This window comes from Anguilla rostrata, chromosome 17 (genome assembly GCF_018555375.3).
Source record: "Anguilla rostrata isolate EN2019 chromosome 17, ASM1855537v3, whole genome shotgun sequence".
Taxonomy (NCBI): Eukaryota; Metazoa; Chordata; class Actinopteri; order Anguilliformes; family Anguillidae; genus Anguilla; species Anguilla rostrata.
The window spans coordinates 18,608,436-18,623,697 of record NC_057949.1 but is presented as its reverse complement, the minus strand read 5'-3'; the positions used below and the strand labels follow the sequence as shown (position 1 = coordinate 18,623,697).

General features: G+C 37.4%; 1 protein-coding gene across 2 annotated transcripts; it reads left to right on the top strand.

Annotated features, from left to right (window-relative positions):
- Positions 1-402: 402 nt before the first annotated feature.
- LOC135243885 (GTPase IMAP family member 8-like) lies at positions 403-13,628 on the top strand. Of its 2 annotated transcripts, none has more exons than XM_064316007.1 (7): positions 403-2,190; positions 4,319-4,382; positions 4,582-4,650; positions 6,413-7,060; positions 7,310-7,366; positions 10,903-10,944; positions 11,279-13,628. In XM_064316007.1, exons 2-7 carry the CDS (start codon positions 4,361-4,363, stop codon positions 12,820-12,822), a joined length of 2,382 nt encoding a protein of 793 aa, XP_064172077.1. In that variant the 5' UTR covers positions 403-2,190; positions 4,319-4,360; the 3' UTR covers positions 12,823-13,628. The 2 variants fall into 2 exon arrangements, with proteins under 2 accessions (XP_064172077.1, XP_064172078.1); XM_064316008.1 differs by having other exon boundaries at positions 403-2,339.
- Positions 13,629-15,262: the final 1,634 nt, after the last annotated feature.

Genomic DNA, 15,262 nt, shown 5'->3' with positions numbered 1-15,262 from the left:
ATTTACTGAATAAAAAAAGTTTGCTATAAAGGTAACGTTATGTACATACTCATTCATTGTCCAACATTAAGCTAACTTAAGCTGTCTTTACACTGCCGAGCCGGGTTAAAATGCTGTAGCAGACCTGGGGTAGAATTAGTGATGATCAATTTCCACAGATGTTCTTTATCCACCTTTTGCCCGGTAGAACATCTTTTCACTGCTGAGAAGAATCAGCGGGATTCGCTGTGGCTCGTGCAATTATGTATCTCGTGCACAGTAAAAATTGTCTTTCTTGTGAATGATTGTGATTGTGAGTGATATTTTTGGAAACAACTGCCTTGCAAAATGTTACCCCTGGTGTTTCTGGTCTTACTAGCTAAACTGTTCGAGAATAAACCTGTGCTGGGTGATAAATGAGCAATCAGAACAAGAAGAATAAAACAAAAACAAAGAAGATTTCATCAAAAAAGGGCATCGAGGCTGAAGGAACATATGAGGCCTTACATTGTTACACAGAAATCAGACCCGGCTCTTCTCCACCTATACACCGGGGTTAATGCTCTGTGTAAATACGGCTTTATTCCGATCATTATAATATATTGATGAACTTGATGGCAATGTAAATAACGGTAATGTTCCAGTTCAGATCAATGATTTGTAACATGTTTTAGAATGTTACAGAGAAAATTGCAGTGGTGTGAACTGGTTAGTTGCAGAGCATCTGAAGCCGTTGCCTGGGGTCTCAAAAGACCCATCCTGTCAAATTGCCAAGTGCAGTTTTAGAACATTTACAATCAGACGTCTTGGAATTTTGCAAGGTAGCATTGCATTCGAGAGACGGTTTGTGAGGTCGGTAACGGTCGGTAGCATTAGCTAGCGTTAGCTGACATTAGTTTATGTTAATTACATTAGCTAGCTAGCTAACGCAACGTTACCTGATATGAGAGATGGCTACTCTGCGCAACGTTGTCTAAACTAATGTTGCCTTTCTTGACATGGTCCGGTAGCTATCGTTAACTGTGCAAATAGCTATGTAATTTAGTAACGTTACATTGTCATCAAATGTAATATGAAATCTACATCAACAAATAATATGACCTCTCATGTCACACAAAAACTTTAGGGTTCCATAACCCCCCCTTCTCTGTTATTGTAACGCTTGCAGACACTGGGGAAAAAAACAGTACGCCGCTCACACACAAGTGAGTTGAAGACCGAGCCTGTTGTGTTAGCTTCGCCTACCTTCTCTGGCGGACCAACCACTGATGGGTGATGGAAAACGCGTCACTAACTATGCGCCGCTTGTGATTTTTTCCCGGGAATGTCGCCACAGACACCCAGTTCTTTAATCATAAATAATAATAATAATAATAATAATATAAATTAATATAATAATAGGCTCAATCACCATTGTGTTACCTAATTTGGCGATAGATAGTGACTTAACAGACATTTCTTTTAATGAAAATCTTTGAGATTATTACTTTAACATTTAGTAATTAAAATAAGAAAAATATTGAATTTAACCAGCTAATTGTACCTTTATCAATATAAATTATTCTAAAAATAAACAATGTTATTACATTTTGTGTAATTATTTTATGTGAATATTATCGTGTGATAATAAATTCAATACCGGTGAATGAATGCTATGGTAAATATATGCTGTACATAAATACATACAACTTTTGTGTTCTCTGTATACAGTAAATGTGGTGTTGTGGTTGATGTGATAAGGTCAAGAACATATTTTACAATTGGAGTTTCATCAATAAATAATTATTTGTTTTGGAATTGTTAGTTACGTACATTGTCAGGAAGTCAAAGCTATGAATTTGTCTGATGGTTTCCTATCATTAAACATTCCAAAGCACCAGCATGATAGTTATAACCTGCAGCTCATTTAATACTGGAAATATGTTTTTAAATACGAAAACAGGAAGCAGTTGGGGCTTTCCTGGAGGTGTTTCATAACATTTTTGACATGCCGTACAGCAAGTTTGGCAAGTGTTGTTCTTTTCTTCTGCTGCCTGTTTTCTAATACTGTGTCCTGGTTTGACAACTCATAATGAAACAAATTCACTGTAGCGCAGTTAGATTCAGGTGTCTGTCCGTGTGACTAAAATGTGAGAGTAGAGTGGGACATAAGGCAAAATTGAGTAGAAAAAGCTTGAAAAGCCTTAATTGCAGCTTGGATTTCTGCTTGGGGTATGTAAAGAAGTAAAGAAGGCCTTACTTTTCTTAAATATTTTTTTTTTCTTTATTTTTACATCCTAAAGAGGCTGTTCAAGACACAGGAACTCATTAGAATTTGCGGGAACTCTGCTTAAGACAAAATACTGAATTAAAATCTGACAGTAAGTAGACTTGGAAATGAAAAATCGACAAATGAAAAATCATCAAGGATAATCACAGTTGATAACAACTGATGCAACAATGTTCTTGTCTTTTGATGTAGTTTTTATTCTCATGTCTTCTGCGCTCAAGCAAAGTGTGTTGCCAGAGATACATTTTCATATGTATAAAAAGTAAAATATTGTGTTTTTGAAACAAGGCAAATCAACTGATTTAAGAAATAGTTTACAATTAGTAAGAGTGCTTTACACTGTATAGAAAATTAATAAAAGAGTGCCGATTTCAAATAATTATACTGTATACCGTGTCTATCTATATATACATACATAGATTCTGGTGAACTTAATTTTTAAATTCTTCAACTTCCTGATGTAATATTTAAAAATTTGTTCAGCATTTGCCGAAATATGATAAATCACATCTGCTATAATGGAGATGAATCAAGTTTGTATTGAATTAGTTGCTCTCTTGCTTTCAGTTCTCTGTGTGGCTCCTGAAGGCAGGCTCATTTAATTAATGAAAAACATTTTTCAGGACCTTGTTGTATGGAGGCCATCAGTGAATGCCAAAGTATATTTAGTTATTAATTATATACCAATAGTAACATATATTTAATTTGATACTGCTTTAATTATTAACATTCATCTGGAAAATTAAACTGCAATCTTCTATGTAAAGTGTAGGTGCCTCAGAGGGAGTGATACTAATGCCATTACATGTTTTGAATTCCAGAATGCAATCCAGACATACTAGAGTCATACTCTAGTCATGCAATCAGGAAATCAGTTTCCTGCTTTTTTTTCCTTCCAGTAAACAGGGTTCACTATAAATACTGTAAGTGAAAAGTAAAACACGCTGTCAAACTTCCTGCAATGTATGCAGCCTCACACCAGTCTTTCAACGTTTACCAACCATCTCAGGAGATACCATGAATACTTGCTGATCTTATCAAAATTACAGTTTTGAATTTAGAAAATGGATCGGATAAATGGGTAGAGTATGTTACTTTGGTTATGCATTATTCTATACCAACGTGAAATCAATAGCAGGCAAGCAGATGTTTTGGCATCAACAGAATTATCATGAACAAAAATCATACATCTTAAAAACAATCTGTTGTGTAGTGTCATAAAATTCTATTATAAACAGGTTTATTGCTGCATGTTGACAATTGTTCATTTTTATGTGAATACATTCAGTAAGAGGTCACCATGTGCTTATTTATTATTCAGGCTATATGTCTAGATACAGCCAATTAACTTAGCTAAATTGTACTATATATGCTTATGTATTAACCATGTAAATATCAGATATAGAATCATGTGTGTTATTGATGAAACACTTTTTGCTTATGAAAAGCAAGGACTGCCACTTTTCTCTTCAGGTCAGGCTTGTCAGTCTTGTTGTGTGTAAGTGCCAAACTCTTTCTGCAGAATTTTTTTATATGGATATACCTCGTCATGCCTGATTATTCTAATTTTCTCAGCTCAACAATTTGGTTTAACCTCAACTTTCAACACATCATTTGCTGACCTCTCTCCAGTGACATTTACTGGCAGTCACAGGGAAACTCAAGCCCACATTATTACCCCTGGTGGGACAAGGCCCATAAGGTTAAATATTTTTACCTGAATGTGTTGTTTTTCTTTTGACCCCTGGGCTGCTTTATTACTCTGAATGTGTTATTTTACATTTGATGCAAAATTAAAAAAAAAATATATTTGTTGTATATGATTAAACCAGTAACTATTTGGAAAAAATGTAAAATATAATCGTACAGGACATACTGCATTCTAATATTGCAAAATGAAAACCTGATGATCACATAACTCAGCAACTAAAAAAGCTTACTGCAATATATAATTCAAACAAGGACCTTTTCTGCTGCCAATTGGTCACAATGCTACGCATACAAGGTCATATCTGAAGGTGGAGGATTGTCTTTGAAATATAATGCTAATTGCATTTTTCATTTCCACAGCTCCATCTCGAGTGTTATCTGTCGAGAACAAATTCTTCTGAAATGGCTACAACAACTGATCCTCGTGAGTAGCTACATAAATGTGTGTTGATATTGTCTGTAATCTGTTCCATTAAAGGCAAACAATGAAAATTACCATCGATCAAATGATAATTTCAAAAACAGTTTTCTGTATTTATTATAGGCTACTCTTTAAAACAGATCCAAAAAGTGACTTCAGACTTTTATTTTAACTGTAAATAAATGTGTTTTTGCTGTGTTAGTAACAGGGGATGTAAACACAGAGAAAGATCAACGTAGACGATCCAGTGCTGAATTAGACTGTCCAGAGAGTAAGTTCCACTGATCTTCTACAAAAAAATTGACCTTCACTTGTTTGACATTTATTTAACCAGGAAATCTCTTGAGATTGAAAATCTGTTTTCCAAGGGAGACCTGGCCATGAAAGCAATTGTGCAGTACAGTTAAAGTTTGGCAGGACATACACATGGTACAGTTAAAGTGCTGAATTCATATTTCAGTTAAATCAAAGAGAATATTATATGTAGTGAATAGAAAAAATGTAATAATAATCGCCATCATGAAATGGTCATGAGTGTAGGTGGATATTAGCTTGAGTGTAGGGGCGATATAGCTCAGGAGGTAAGACCAATTGTCTGGCAGTCGGAGGGTTGCAGGTTCAAACCCCGCCCTGGGAATGTCGAAGTGTCCTTGAGCAAGACACCTAACCCCTAACCTCTAACTGCTCTGGTGAATGAGAGGCATCAATTGTAAAGCGCTATATAAATGCAGTCCATTTACCATTCTGATATTTATTTTGATGGAGGATTATTCTGTATTTCTAGTTTCACATATGTGTGTTGCATGTTTTTCTGTTGCGTTTGCTGTGCATGGTCAGCTTTTAGATCAACCAGTCCTAGTCATAAACAAGCCAGGTAAGTTATATTATTTCGATATCCTACATTATTCAGGTTGAATTCAATAGCAGGCATGTAGATGGTTCATTATGCAGCGCAATCATAAAAAAAATGATCATATACAAAAATCCACATCCTGTGACCAATCAGGTTGCAGCAAATTTTCTGTTTTATGTTAGCCATATTAATTTGGGTTAACCACAGCCAGATCCAGCAATTAATTTGGTGACATCTGGAAATCAAAGGACACTGAATCCCACATTACTAGCGGTGTTCACCAGTTTAAACCGACGCATCTGTCAAAATGTTTAAGATGTGGTGGCATCAATTCCAAAATGCCATAATTCAGAGGGAATCCAGTCAAAAAGGATATATAAAAACACACATCTGTTATATGAACAGGACTCTGGTTAGAGAATCTGGCTCCAGAGGAGAGATATATTTATTACCATCAAGCCATGAAGAATCCAATTGCCATTAAGACACAGAGACGGGCAATGATAGGTTTAAATGAACGACAGCAACAGTGTTAGATTGGACAGTCATGTGTGTGGTCTGATACATATGGTCATGCATAATCCAATAAGGGAAAGTCATTTCTGATACTCACATAATTTGCATGAACGCACAATCAGCAAGACAAAATTCGGGAAGAAAAGTTTCTGTAAATGCCTAACGCTCAGCCAGCGCACATGCGAATGAAACAGCGATTTGAAGGAAAAACTATGGCAGGACACTCGGCGCCACTGACATGCTTTCTAACACTTCTATTATTGGAATATAATGTTGACGATAGTGTACACATGGAATTTGAAGGGAAGCGGTAACAGAGGTACATGTCGACCTTACATAGGTCTTGACATTTTGCAGAAGGAATATGGGTAGAAATTTGAGCCAGTAGAAATTTTATTTTAATTGCATAACTTGAATATTTTTAGCAATAATTTGCATTTGTTGTGTTTAAACGGAATTATTGTACTATATAAACATAAAATGTGTGGCAACTGCTGTAGTCAGAATTCTCATATATTTGGAGCTCTGTTTTGTTAAAAAAAAAGTTTGCAAATACAAACTGGCAACAATTTTTATTTATTGCACATCACCCCTACACCTCCCATCGCTGGTGGGATGATGCCCGTATGATCTGCTGTATTAACTTAAATGTGTTGTTTTACAGTATCTGGAATAAATCAGGTGAGGATTATGCTGATGGGTCGGACTGCAGAAGGACAGAGGTCTGCTGGAAACATCATTTTGGGGAGACAGGCTTTCCCTGTTTCAGAAACACAGAAGAGTGAGAAGCATTGTGGTTCAGTGGCTGGGAGGAACCTGGCAGTGATCACCACAGCAGATCTGTTTAACTCAAATTTCTCTGAAGAGGAACACTCACAAAGGGTTTGGAGCTGTTTGAGCCTGTCTGACCCAGGACCCCATGTGTTCCTGTGGGTGCAGCAGGAGAGGAACATCACACAGGAGGACCGAAACGCTCTGAGGAGGTTCAAGAAGTCTTTTGGTGAAGGAGCTTCAAGGTTCTCAATGGTGCTGTTCATGCATGAAGACCACAGGGAATATGTCAGTGTTGATGATTCAGCTAAACTCGGTGATGATGCTCTGCTGGCCTTTATTCAAGACTGTGGGGGCAGGTATCACTTCCACAGCCAGAGAAACCATACACAAGTAACTGAGCTTCTGGAGAAGATCCAAGAGATTGTGGATGAAAATGGATGCAGTTACTTCGCCGGGGAGATCTTTAACTGGCCAGATATTGCTTGGAAAGGACTGGAGCGCAAAAAGAAAGAGGTGGCTTCCAGAGATGAACTGGGTGGTAAGAGGAATAAAATCAGAAGCAAAACACCAAAGATTGTGTTACTGAGCCAATACTTTCAGACTGCACTGTAATAAAAATATTAGGACAGTTCAAGTACAAATATTATTCTGCTAATCAAATCATTCGGAATCTTGATATTATTTATTTTGAAAAAAAATACTATTATATTTGTGATTTCATATGATACATCTCTTCTATATTTTCTATTGTGTATATTGTGTATTAAATAATGACTCACTGTGTTAGTTACAGGGGATGTGAAAACAGAGAAGGATCCAAGCCCTGACTTTGAGCGTCAAAACAGTAAGTTAAGACCACTGATCTGTACTGTACTGTACTGTCTCATGTTGGCCATAAAACATAATTGTCTTCAAAGCATGACTGTTCTTTTCTGAAACATCCTGAATTAGCCAATGGTATAATATAGCTAGTAGGTTGTAAACATTATTTTAAAATATCTTTCATGTATTGTCTTTCAAATATATCAAGGAATTTTCTAACAATTATGGGATGACTGAATAATATTCAAAAGAATAGATATAGAAAACTTTCCATTCCATACTTAGTGATGATAATTGGCAAGTGAAGTGAAGTTGAAGTTTGAAGTTTTATCTGTTGCTGAATACATAGTTCACATTTCAGTATAGCATATTTGTTGTTATTTGCCATGAATTAATAAAGCATGAATGATTCATAATTATCTTGTCAATTATATTCAGAAGACCGTGGTACAATTAATAACAGGTTAAGAAGCAATCTAAATCATGAAAAACAAGATTAGAATTAAAAAGTAGCTGCTTTGGACTTACTTGAAGTGTTTTTTCTTTTGACCTCAAACCCCTGAATGTCCACATACCAACCACTGCACATCTGGTTGGTTATCATCTGTAAATATCTAAAATATCTCTTATTGCACAGAAGAACTGTTTGGGCCTATCCAAAACACTAAAACAGAACAATATCAAAACAGTGAACTATCCCTTTAAAACACCAGGAGGTGAACTATCACTTTAAGCCTGAGTAACAATGAAAACCAACACGCCGTGCAGCCCTCCAAAACCAAGGATTTAACCTTACCCAATAACCACCCTTTACTTATTCCACCTTTTACACCAGTCTCGAGTCTTTGCAGCCTTTTTTTGATGATGGCTATTCATGATTGAATCCAAGGAGCACTGCTTGGCATATTCTATATATGTATTTGGATATTTAAATTATCACAAATAACAGAGAGAAAGGAGGATCCTTAACGATATTTAATGTTCGTTCTCGTAGGCTTTCAGTTAGACAACTGGTAACCTACAGGGACCTGAAATTGGGTTTGGGGAGAAATTAAACAGTGATAACTGCAGGAGCCCGGGCCACCTTAAACATTAGCTTCCTGCTAAGATGTAACCAGTGTTGACCACAAACTACACAGTAAAATATCTGGTGTAAATTCCACTCTCACAGAGTACATATGATTCCAATAGGGACCATATGTACTCTGTAAAAGTTGATTTAACACAGAACAATTCACTGTATATCACACAAAAACTACTCTTCTGGTGATGGGCTTCATTGACTGCACCACTTGGGAGCCCTCAAAGTTATTTTCTGAGTCTGATTTAATCTAATGAAGAACTGTATATGATGTAAACTACGCAAAGAACAAAAAAAGAACATTCTATGAACAAAATAAAAACCAACATAGAGAAGATGATGATAAATAGGTTGGGAATGTACTGTGAACGTGCAAACAGGAAAAAGACACATGGAATCAGATATTTTCAGATCTGTTTTGGGCCACATTCATATGAGTAAATAAATCTAATAGGAATCGAATATCTGCCAATGCGACTCATCTAAATGCACAGATCCAGGGCTGTGTCCCAAGACACATACTTCCATGGTTCGGAGTGCGTAGTCCCAAGCATTGCCTGTAGTGCTTATTTCGGAGCACGGTAGTGTGGAGCATGGAAGTTTACGGTTTGGGACACAGCCCTGGTCATTCCGATTCTCATTCAAAATGTCATATTCTCATACTTTTTTCGCATTTGAATGACGCGTAACTTATATCGCATGCACAACCAGTCTCCGCTGGTAACGGCAGTCAAAAAAAATCAGATACAGGCAAAAAAACCGTAACTGGGCATCAAGACCTGTGGTGTAAACATAGCATTTGTCTCTGGGGGGCTCATCTAAAAGAAGAAGGGGAAGTATGTAATTCTGTACATAAGGTAGAGTCAGACTGTAAGATGGCCCAGTTCTTTTTTTATGATGTCTTTTACCCCTTATGATAGTCTGTAGCCTCCTTTTTTGGAGGCTCTTAATCTTCCTCGTCTTCTCCTTTTAACATTACTGCCCGTCAGCAAGAACCTTCTGAGCGTGTACAAAACACTGCACCTAAATCTTAAGCTTCTTTGTGATTTCTCACAGGGAATAACCTTCTTGCCACAATATGTTTACTTGGGCCTTGCATGTCTAATTCCTTCTTTGCTATTTTACTTTTACTACAGGCTAAAGCTATTATGGTACCTGATTTTCTAAAAAAAACCTGAGGTAGATAAGATTTCACTCTATTTAATTAGTAGTGGTTAGCAACATTTGCTATGTACAAGAGCACTCTGATCGATGACTCAGCTAGCCACAGGTCAGCACGGAACAAGCTTCCAGAAATAGAAAGTGGAGGAAAAAACTGTGAGAAAGCAAACAAACAAACTGCTGATTATGAGATCAAAGCAATACATTATGTTTGGAATAAAAATCTAATTTTCTCCTTGATCTTTGCATTATTTTTATGATTCGACTTTCACCCTAGGATTTTTAGGCTATTTTTCCAATCAATTTTCACCCATTTTTAAACATTCAAAACAAACACTGATAAATTCCCAGATTTTATAAATAAATAAATAAATAAATAAAAAACAAAAACAGTGAGCCTTAAAAATACTGTTTCCTATTTTCTAGTGGAAGATGTGCTGAAATGAGCTCACTTTCCCCCTGCCTGTCACCCTTCTCCTCCCTCCCCCCCCCCTTCTCCTTTATCTCCTTGCTCTCATTGCCAGCTGTGGCAGCGCTAGATCTGGAAGACTGTAGAAAATATCTGCATTAGCTATCGAGTTCACTCATCCATTGATTGAGGTCCATTGATTTACGTTTTCTCGTACGTTTTCAGTGTATGTGAAGTGGTTGCATCCCAGCTAACATTGTTCACATACTCGTCTGCTTACTTTTTGTCTGACTGGAAACTCAGGGCTTCTCTTCAAATGATTCCGCCATTCTTCCTGGCTTCCTAGCATCAGTCATGTTGTTAGGCATAAAATGTATAATGCCCCTGCAGTTTACGTGGGTATTGCACCTTACAGACGCGTATTGTTAATTTTTGAGGACGTGCACAAAGGACGCTCTGAATGACCGCTGGTCATGGTGATACGCATGACAGCCATTTTGTGTACATGTTTACGTAGTTTAAATCAAGTCTCCAGCCTAACAGTTTTAATAGCTTTAAAAGTGAACACAAAGTAAAGCGATTCAATGCAATTCCATGTTCACTGAGCTTGCACAAACGTGAGTGAGGGAAACAGTTCATGTGCAACTTTAGCAGGTTGTGGGTGAGCGATGAGGCACGATCATCCAGGCCAACTGAATCCCTCTCAGCAAGAATTTGCTTTAATTGAAGTTTGGTAAAGTAAATAGCTTCAGCACACAACATGTTGCTTATTTTTTGCCAGTTCACTCAACTATCTAGTATGTTGTGGAAATGTTGATCATGAAAATAAATATCAATCAGTAAAAAAAAGAAAAATAGCAGAACCAACTCACTGCCTTATATTTTTTTGGTTTTCATACAATCCTAGGTACCTTGTGGGCAGAACGTAGACACAGACTTCACTCACAAAGTAAGTATGATACACGGATATACTGTAACTAAATACAGTTTGCAAAGCATGATTTTAAGAATATTAACATTCGTACTCCTTTCGACAGTTTCCGAAACATTTTCTAGATGTTTAGTGTGTGTTGAATTGTTTCCTTGTAATAATATCTTGAATAGAAAATAAATGAATCATAGTTGACCATTTAAATATGTATCTTATGTATGTTCACTACACAAACAAGAACATGCAGGCATCATTTATTACCTGGTAAGAAACATTTTACATGGGAAAGCCAATTAGGCAGCCTGATAAAAAAAATTTTCTAAAAACTTTTTTTTGTTGTTGTTTACTTTAGGTTTCAATTGCAAATGGGACCACAGAGATCGTGTGAGGATAGTGCTGGTGGGGAGGACTGGTGTAGGGAAGAGTGCCACAGGAAACACCATACTGGGGAGAGAGGCGTTTGTTTCCAAGGTTCAAAGTAACTCTGTGACAAAGGAATGCCAGAAAGAGACAGGAAGAGTCGCAGGAAGAGGGGTAGCTATAATTGACACTCCAGGCCTGTTTGATACCACCCTGTCTACTGAGGACGTCCAGGAAGAGATCATGAAATGCATGGCATTGGCATGTCCTGGACCTCATGTGATCCTCTTGGTGCTCTCTTTGGGACGCTTCACACAAGAGGAGAGAGAGACACTCAGATTTATCAAAATGATCTTTGGTGACAAAGCTGAAAAGTACACAATGGTCTTGTTCAACAGAGGTGATGACCTTGGTGATCAATCCATTGAAGATTACATTGCAGAAGGTCATCCTGAGGTCAAGAAGCTGACTGAGGGCTGTGGAGGCAGGTACCATGTCTTCAATAACAGAGAAAAGAGGGAGAGACGGCAAGTCATTGACCTGTTTAAAAAGATAGAAAAGATGAACTGGGATAATAAAGGAAGCTGCTGCACACGTGAGATGTTCCTGGAGGCAGAAATGGCAATGATACGAATACAGATGTGGAAAGAGAAAGAGGAGGAGGTGAAGAGAGACCTGGAAATGTGGCAGGCCAAGTACAAATTAGAAATTGAAGATCTACAAAGGGAAAAACAGGAGAGTGAGAAAAATCTGGAAGAACTACAGAGGAAGAAGGATAACCTCAAACAACACGAAGATCAGGAGAGGACAGAAAGAGGAGGGCAACACGAAAGACGAGTAGACCAAGATAAAGAGCTGGGGGAATTACTGGGGCACTGGGCCCTTCTAGAGAGGAAAACAGGAAATGAGGAAGGGAGAGAAGGGGCCAGTGGAACATGGAGGCCAGAGCAACAGGGTGGAGAGAGTCAGGAGGATGGAGAGGAGGAAAAAAAACACAAACAAGAGGGAAAAAAGAAACAAGATGAAGAAGGGAATGAGAAACTGATGGGAATTATGTCGAGGAAAGAGAGAAAAGGGAATAAATTAGACTTTAAAATGCCATTTAAAAGGCTGGAGAAAGAGAAATTCCAAAAGACAAAAGAAAAGAAAAAAAGAGAAGAAAATGATGGAGACGAAAAGAAAAAGAGGAAGAAGAATATTTTGGATAAAAAAGCTGGAAAATCAATTAACGAGAAAGAAACTGCCAAGTTTTATGATGCTGAGAGTCAAGGGGGGCAAGACAGGCCTCTTATGGAGCAACATGATTCAGAGAAAAGACAAGGAGAGGAGGAGGAACAAGAGGGTGAAGATTCTGCCGGAGAAAATGTAGCAGTGAGATTGACAGAAGCAGAGTACAAAAGACTCATAAATGAAATTAAGAAAAATCAGGAACTTGCAAAGCAGCAAGCAGAAGAGTTTAAATCCTTCATGATGAAATATTCACATCATTTTGAAGCCTTGCAAAGAAAAGAGGGAGGCAGATGTGTGATACAGTGAGCTGATAAGAGTTCACATCCTGCTGATGCACAGCACATGCATTGCCTCATCTGAGGAATGTGTCTTAGTGAATGTGGTGATGGCACGATTTCACTTCTAATGTTTCATATTGTATTTCAGATATGTAAATCGGATTAATCATAAAAATAGTTTTTTGCGTTATCCTCTGTTTTCCTTAAATTAAGTGCTTAAAAGTACATAAAACTTCAAGTGAGTTCCAGTTTTAATGAACTTCTTTCCTTTGATCTTTTAAGTTGCATTCTGCTCCATTTGCCTCCACAAAATTTGACAGGGCATGGATGGGACCCACAGTCCATTAAGCACTGTTCTAGAGTATGGATGGGCCCCATGGTCTGGTAACTGTTAAGCACTGTTCTAGTGAATGGATGGGACCTGGGGTCTGGTAGCTGTTAAGCACTGTTCTAGTGAATGGATGGGACCTGGGATCTGGTAGCTGTTAAGCACTGTTCTAGTGAATGGATGGGACCTGGCGTCTGGTATCTGTCAAGGCACTATTCAAGAGCCAAGTCTGTAATGTCAGCACTATATTAAAAAGCATACATTTAATATACAATGCAAGATGTGATGTCTACACTACAGCTAATGTCATGTGTTTAACATGGAAAGCGAATTGTGTTAATTTATGAAAACTTGAACCAGGATGATTTCTGAAGCCATTCACTAATACCTCTATACCAGGATGGTCCCACAGGGATGTGACATTTATGTTTAGTGCTTAAGAATGTCTTAAACATGTCCTGTACCTTGAAGTAGTTATAGTCCCAATATAGGGTTTAATCCTACAACTTGTTGGTCATGGTAATCATTGCTTCGTCCATTTTCCTTGGCTCTTGCTTTGCTCTTGAGGGGTTTTTGGTATGTATATACTCCTTTCTAAAAGCAAATTTCAGCTTTACTGGATGTTAATTCCACAATGAAAGCATTCCTCTAATGACATGAATATAACAGTCTCCTGTCAGCTCAGTGATATTAATGGTAAATACAACAAAATAAAAATCATAATCATAATTGCATTCTAATACATGCTATGCATTAAATTCTAATGCATGCTAAGCAATGCATGCTATGATCTGTGTATACAAATATAAACATTGCTTAGTGTTCAAATTGTCCCCTTACAACCAAAAAGCAGATCATTCTATAAAAGTAGAAATCCTTGGTTATAATAATGCCACACCTAATCTATAATGTTCTGTCCTATATTACCCTTCTTGCACGTCACCAGCTGCAATTGCTCCACTGTGCCACCTGATTAACTCCTGTATTTGTCTCCCAGCAGCAGTACCTCATGAAACCACAGGAGGGGGCTGTCTCCTATGATTTTATCAATTTAATGTATATGTGTACAGTATACAGGAAGAACAGTTTAAAACCACATTAACACCTAAGAGTAGTTATCAGTATCAGTATCAATTTTTCCCTACAGTAAAAAAAAAAAAAGAACATTCTATAAAAGTAGCAATCCTTAAGGTTAATATTATAATACCACACCCAATCTATTAAACAATACAAATGTTAAAATCTCAAGGTAACTTCACAAATTTTAATTTTCAGGTGAACTTAAGTCAAGTTATGCCAACTTACATTCATTAGTTGTTTTGTTTGTAAAATTAAGTTTTAAGTTTTTATAACAATGAATTGAAAGTTTTCTCCACTAAATGAGAAATGTGCATAGAATGCGCAAAGCAAGGTTGGTCAGGAAACTCCATGGTCGGCCTCAGCGATCAAATACTCACGCATCCCCAAAATCAACCAATCACATACACGCATCTTTTCTAATACCCATCAAATCACATGCACACAGCACCAATGGAGTGCCTTTTTAAACCAACGCTCAGATCTCTCCTGTGCTGTGTATTGCCTGCGCTGCTTTGTTTACTATTGCACGAAATTGCACCCCAGCTACCACCTGTTGTTTGGATCTGCTTCTAGGTACTGGGGTGTTTGTGGTATCCCTCCTGTTTACATTTAAACTTATTTATTTAGCAGATGCTTTTATCCAAAGCGACGTACAAAAGTGCATATCATGGTCATTGGAAACACAGGTTAGGTAAGATTTAGTGGTGGATATGTATAGTGCTTCCTGTTAGATAGGGTAGTGCACACTGGTACGTGCGATGTAGTACCTGAAGCAGATCCATTCAGCGCCAAACCAAAAAGTGTACTTTCACATTCATTAAAATATTTTAAATACGTGAGCTGTCCTGACTCAATTAATGTTAATTGTCATAAGTTTACCACAAATTTTTTAAATCTAAGTTAATCTCAAAACTAAAGAAATAGTCAAGTGCGTATTTCAGCTCATTTTTCAGTGTGTTGTTTCCATCTTTTGGAGCTTGGCAGCGGGACCTGTATTAAACAGTGACATGGCAATTTAGAACTCGTAAACATGCAAAGTGACCTCATCTGATGGAACGAT

What these genes read in the sequence shown, in the direction of transcription:
- LOC135243885 (XM_064316007.1), top strand. Translation starts at nt 4,361, where the DNA reads ATGGCTACAACAACTGATCCTC. An exon ending in GGCTACAACAACTGATCCTC is followed by an intron (nt 4,383 to 4,581) that starts GTGAGTAGCTAC and finishes TTGCTGTGTTAG; the next exon opens with TAACAGGGGATGTAAACACA. An exon ending in ACACAGACTTCACTCACAAA is followed by an intron (nt 10,945 to 11,278) that starts GTAAGTATGATA and finishes TGTTTACTTTAG; the next exon opens with GTTTCAATTGCAAATGGGAC.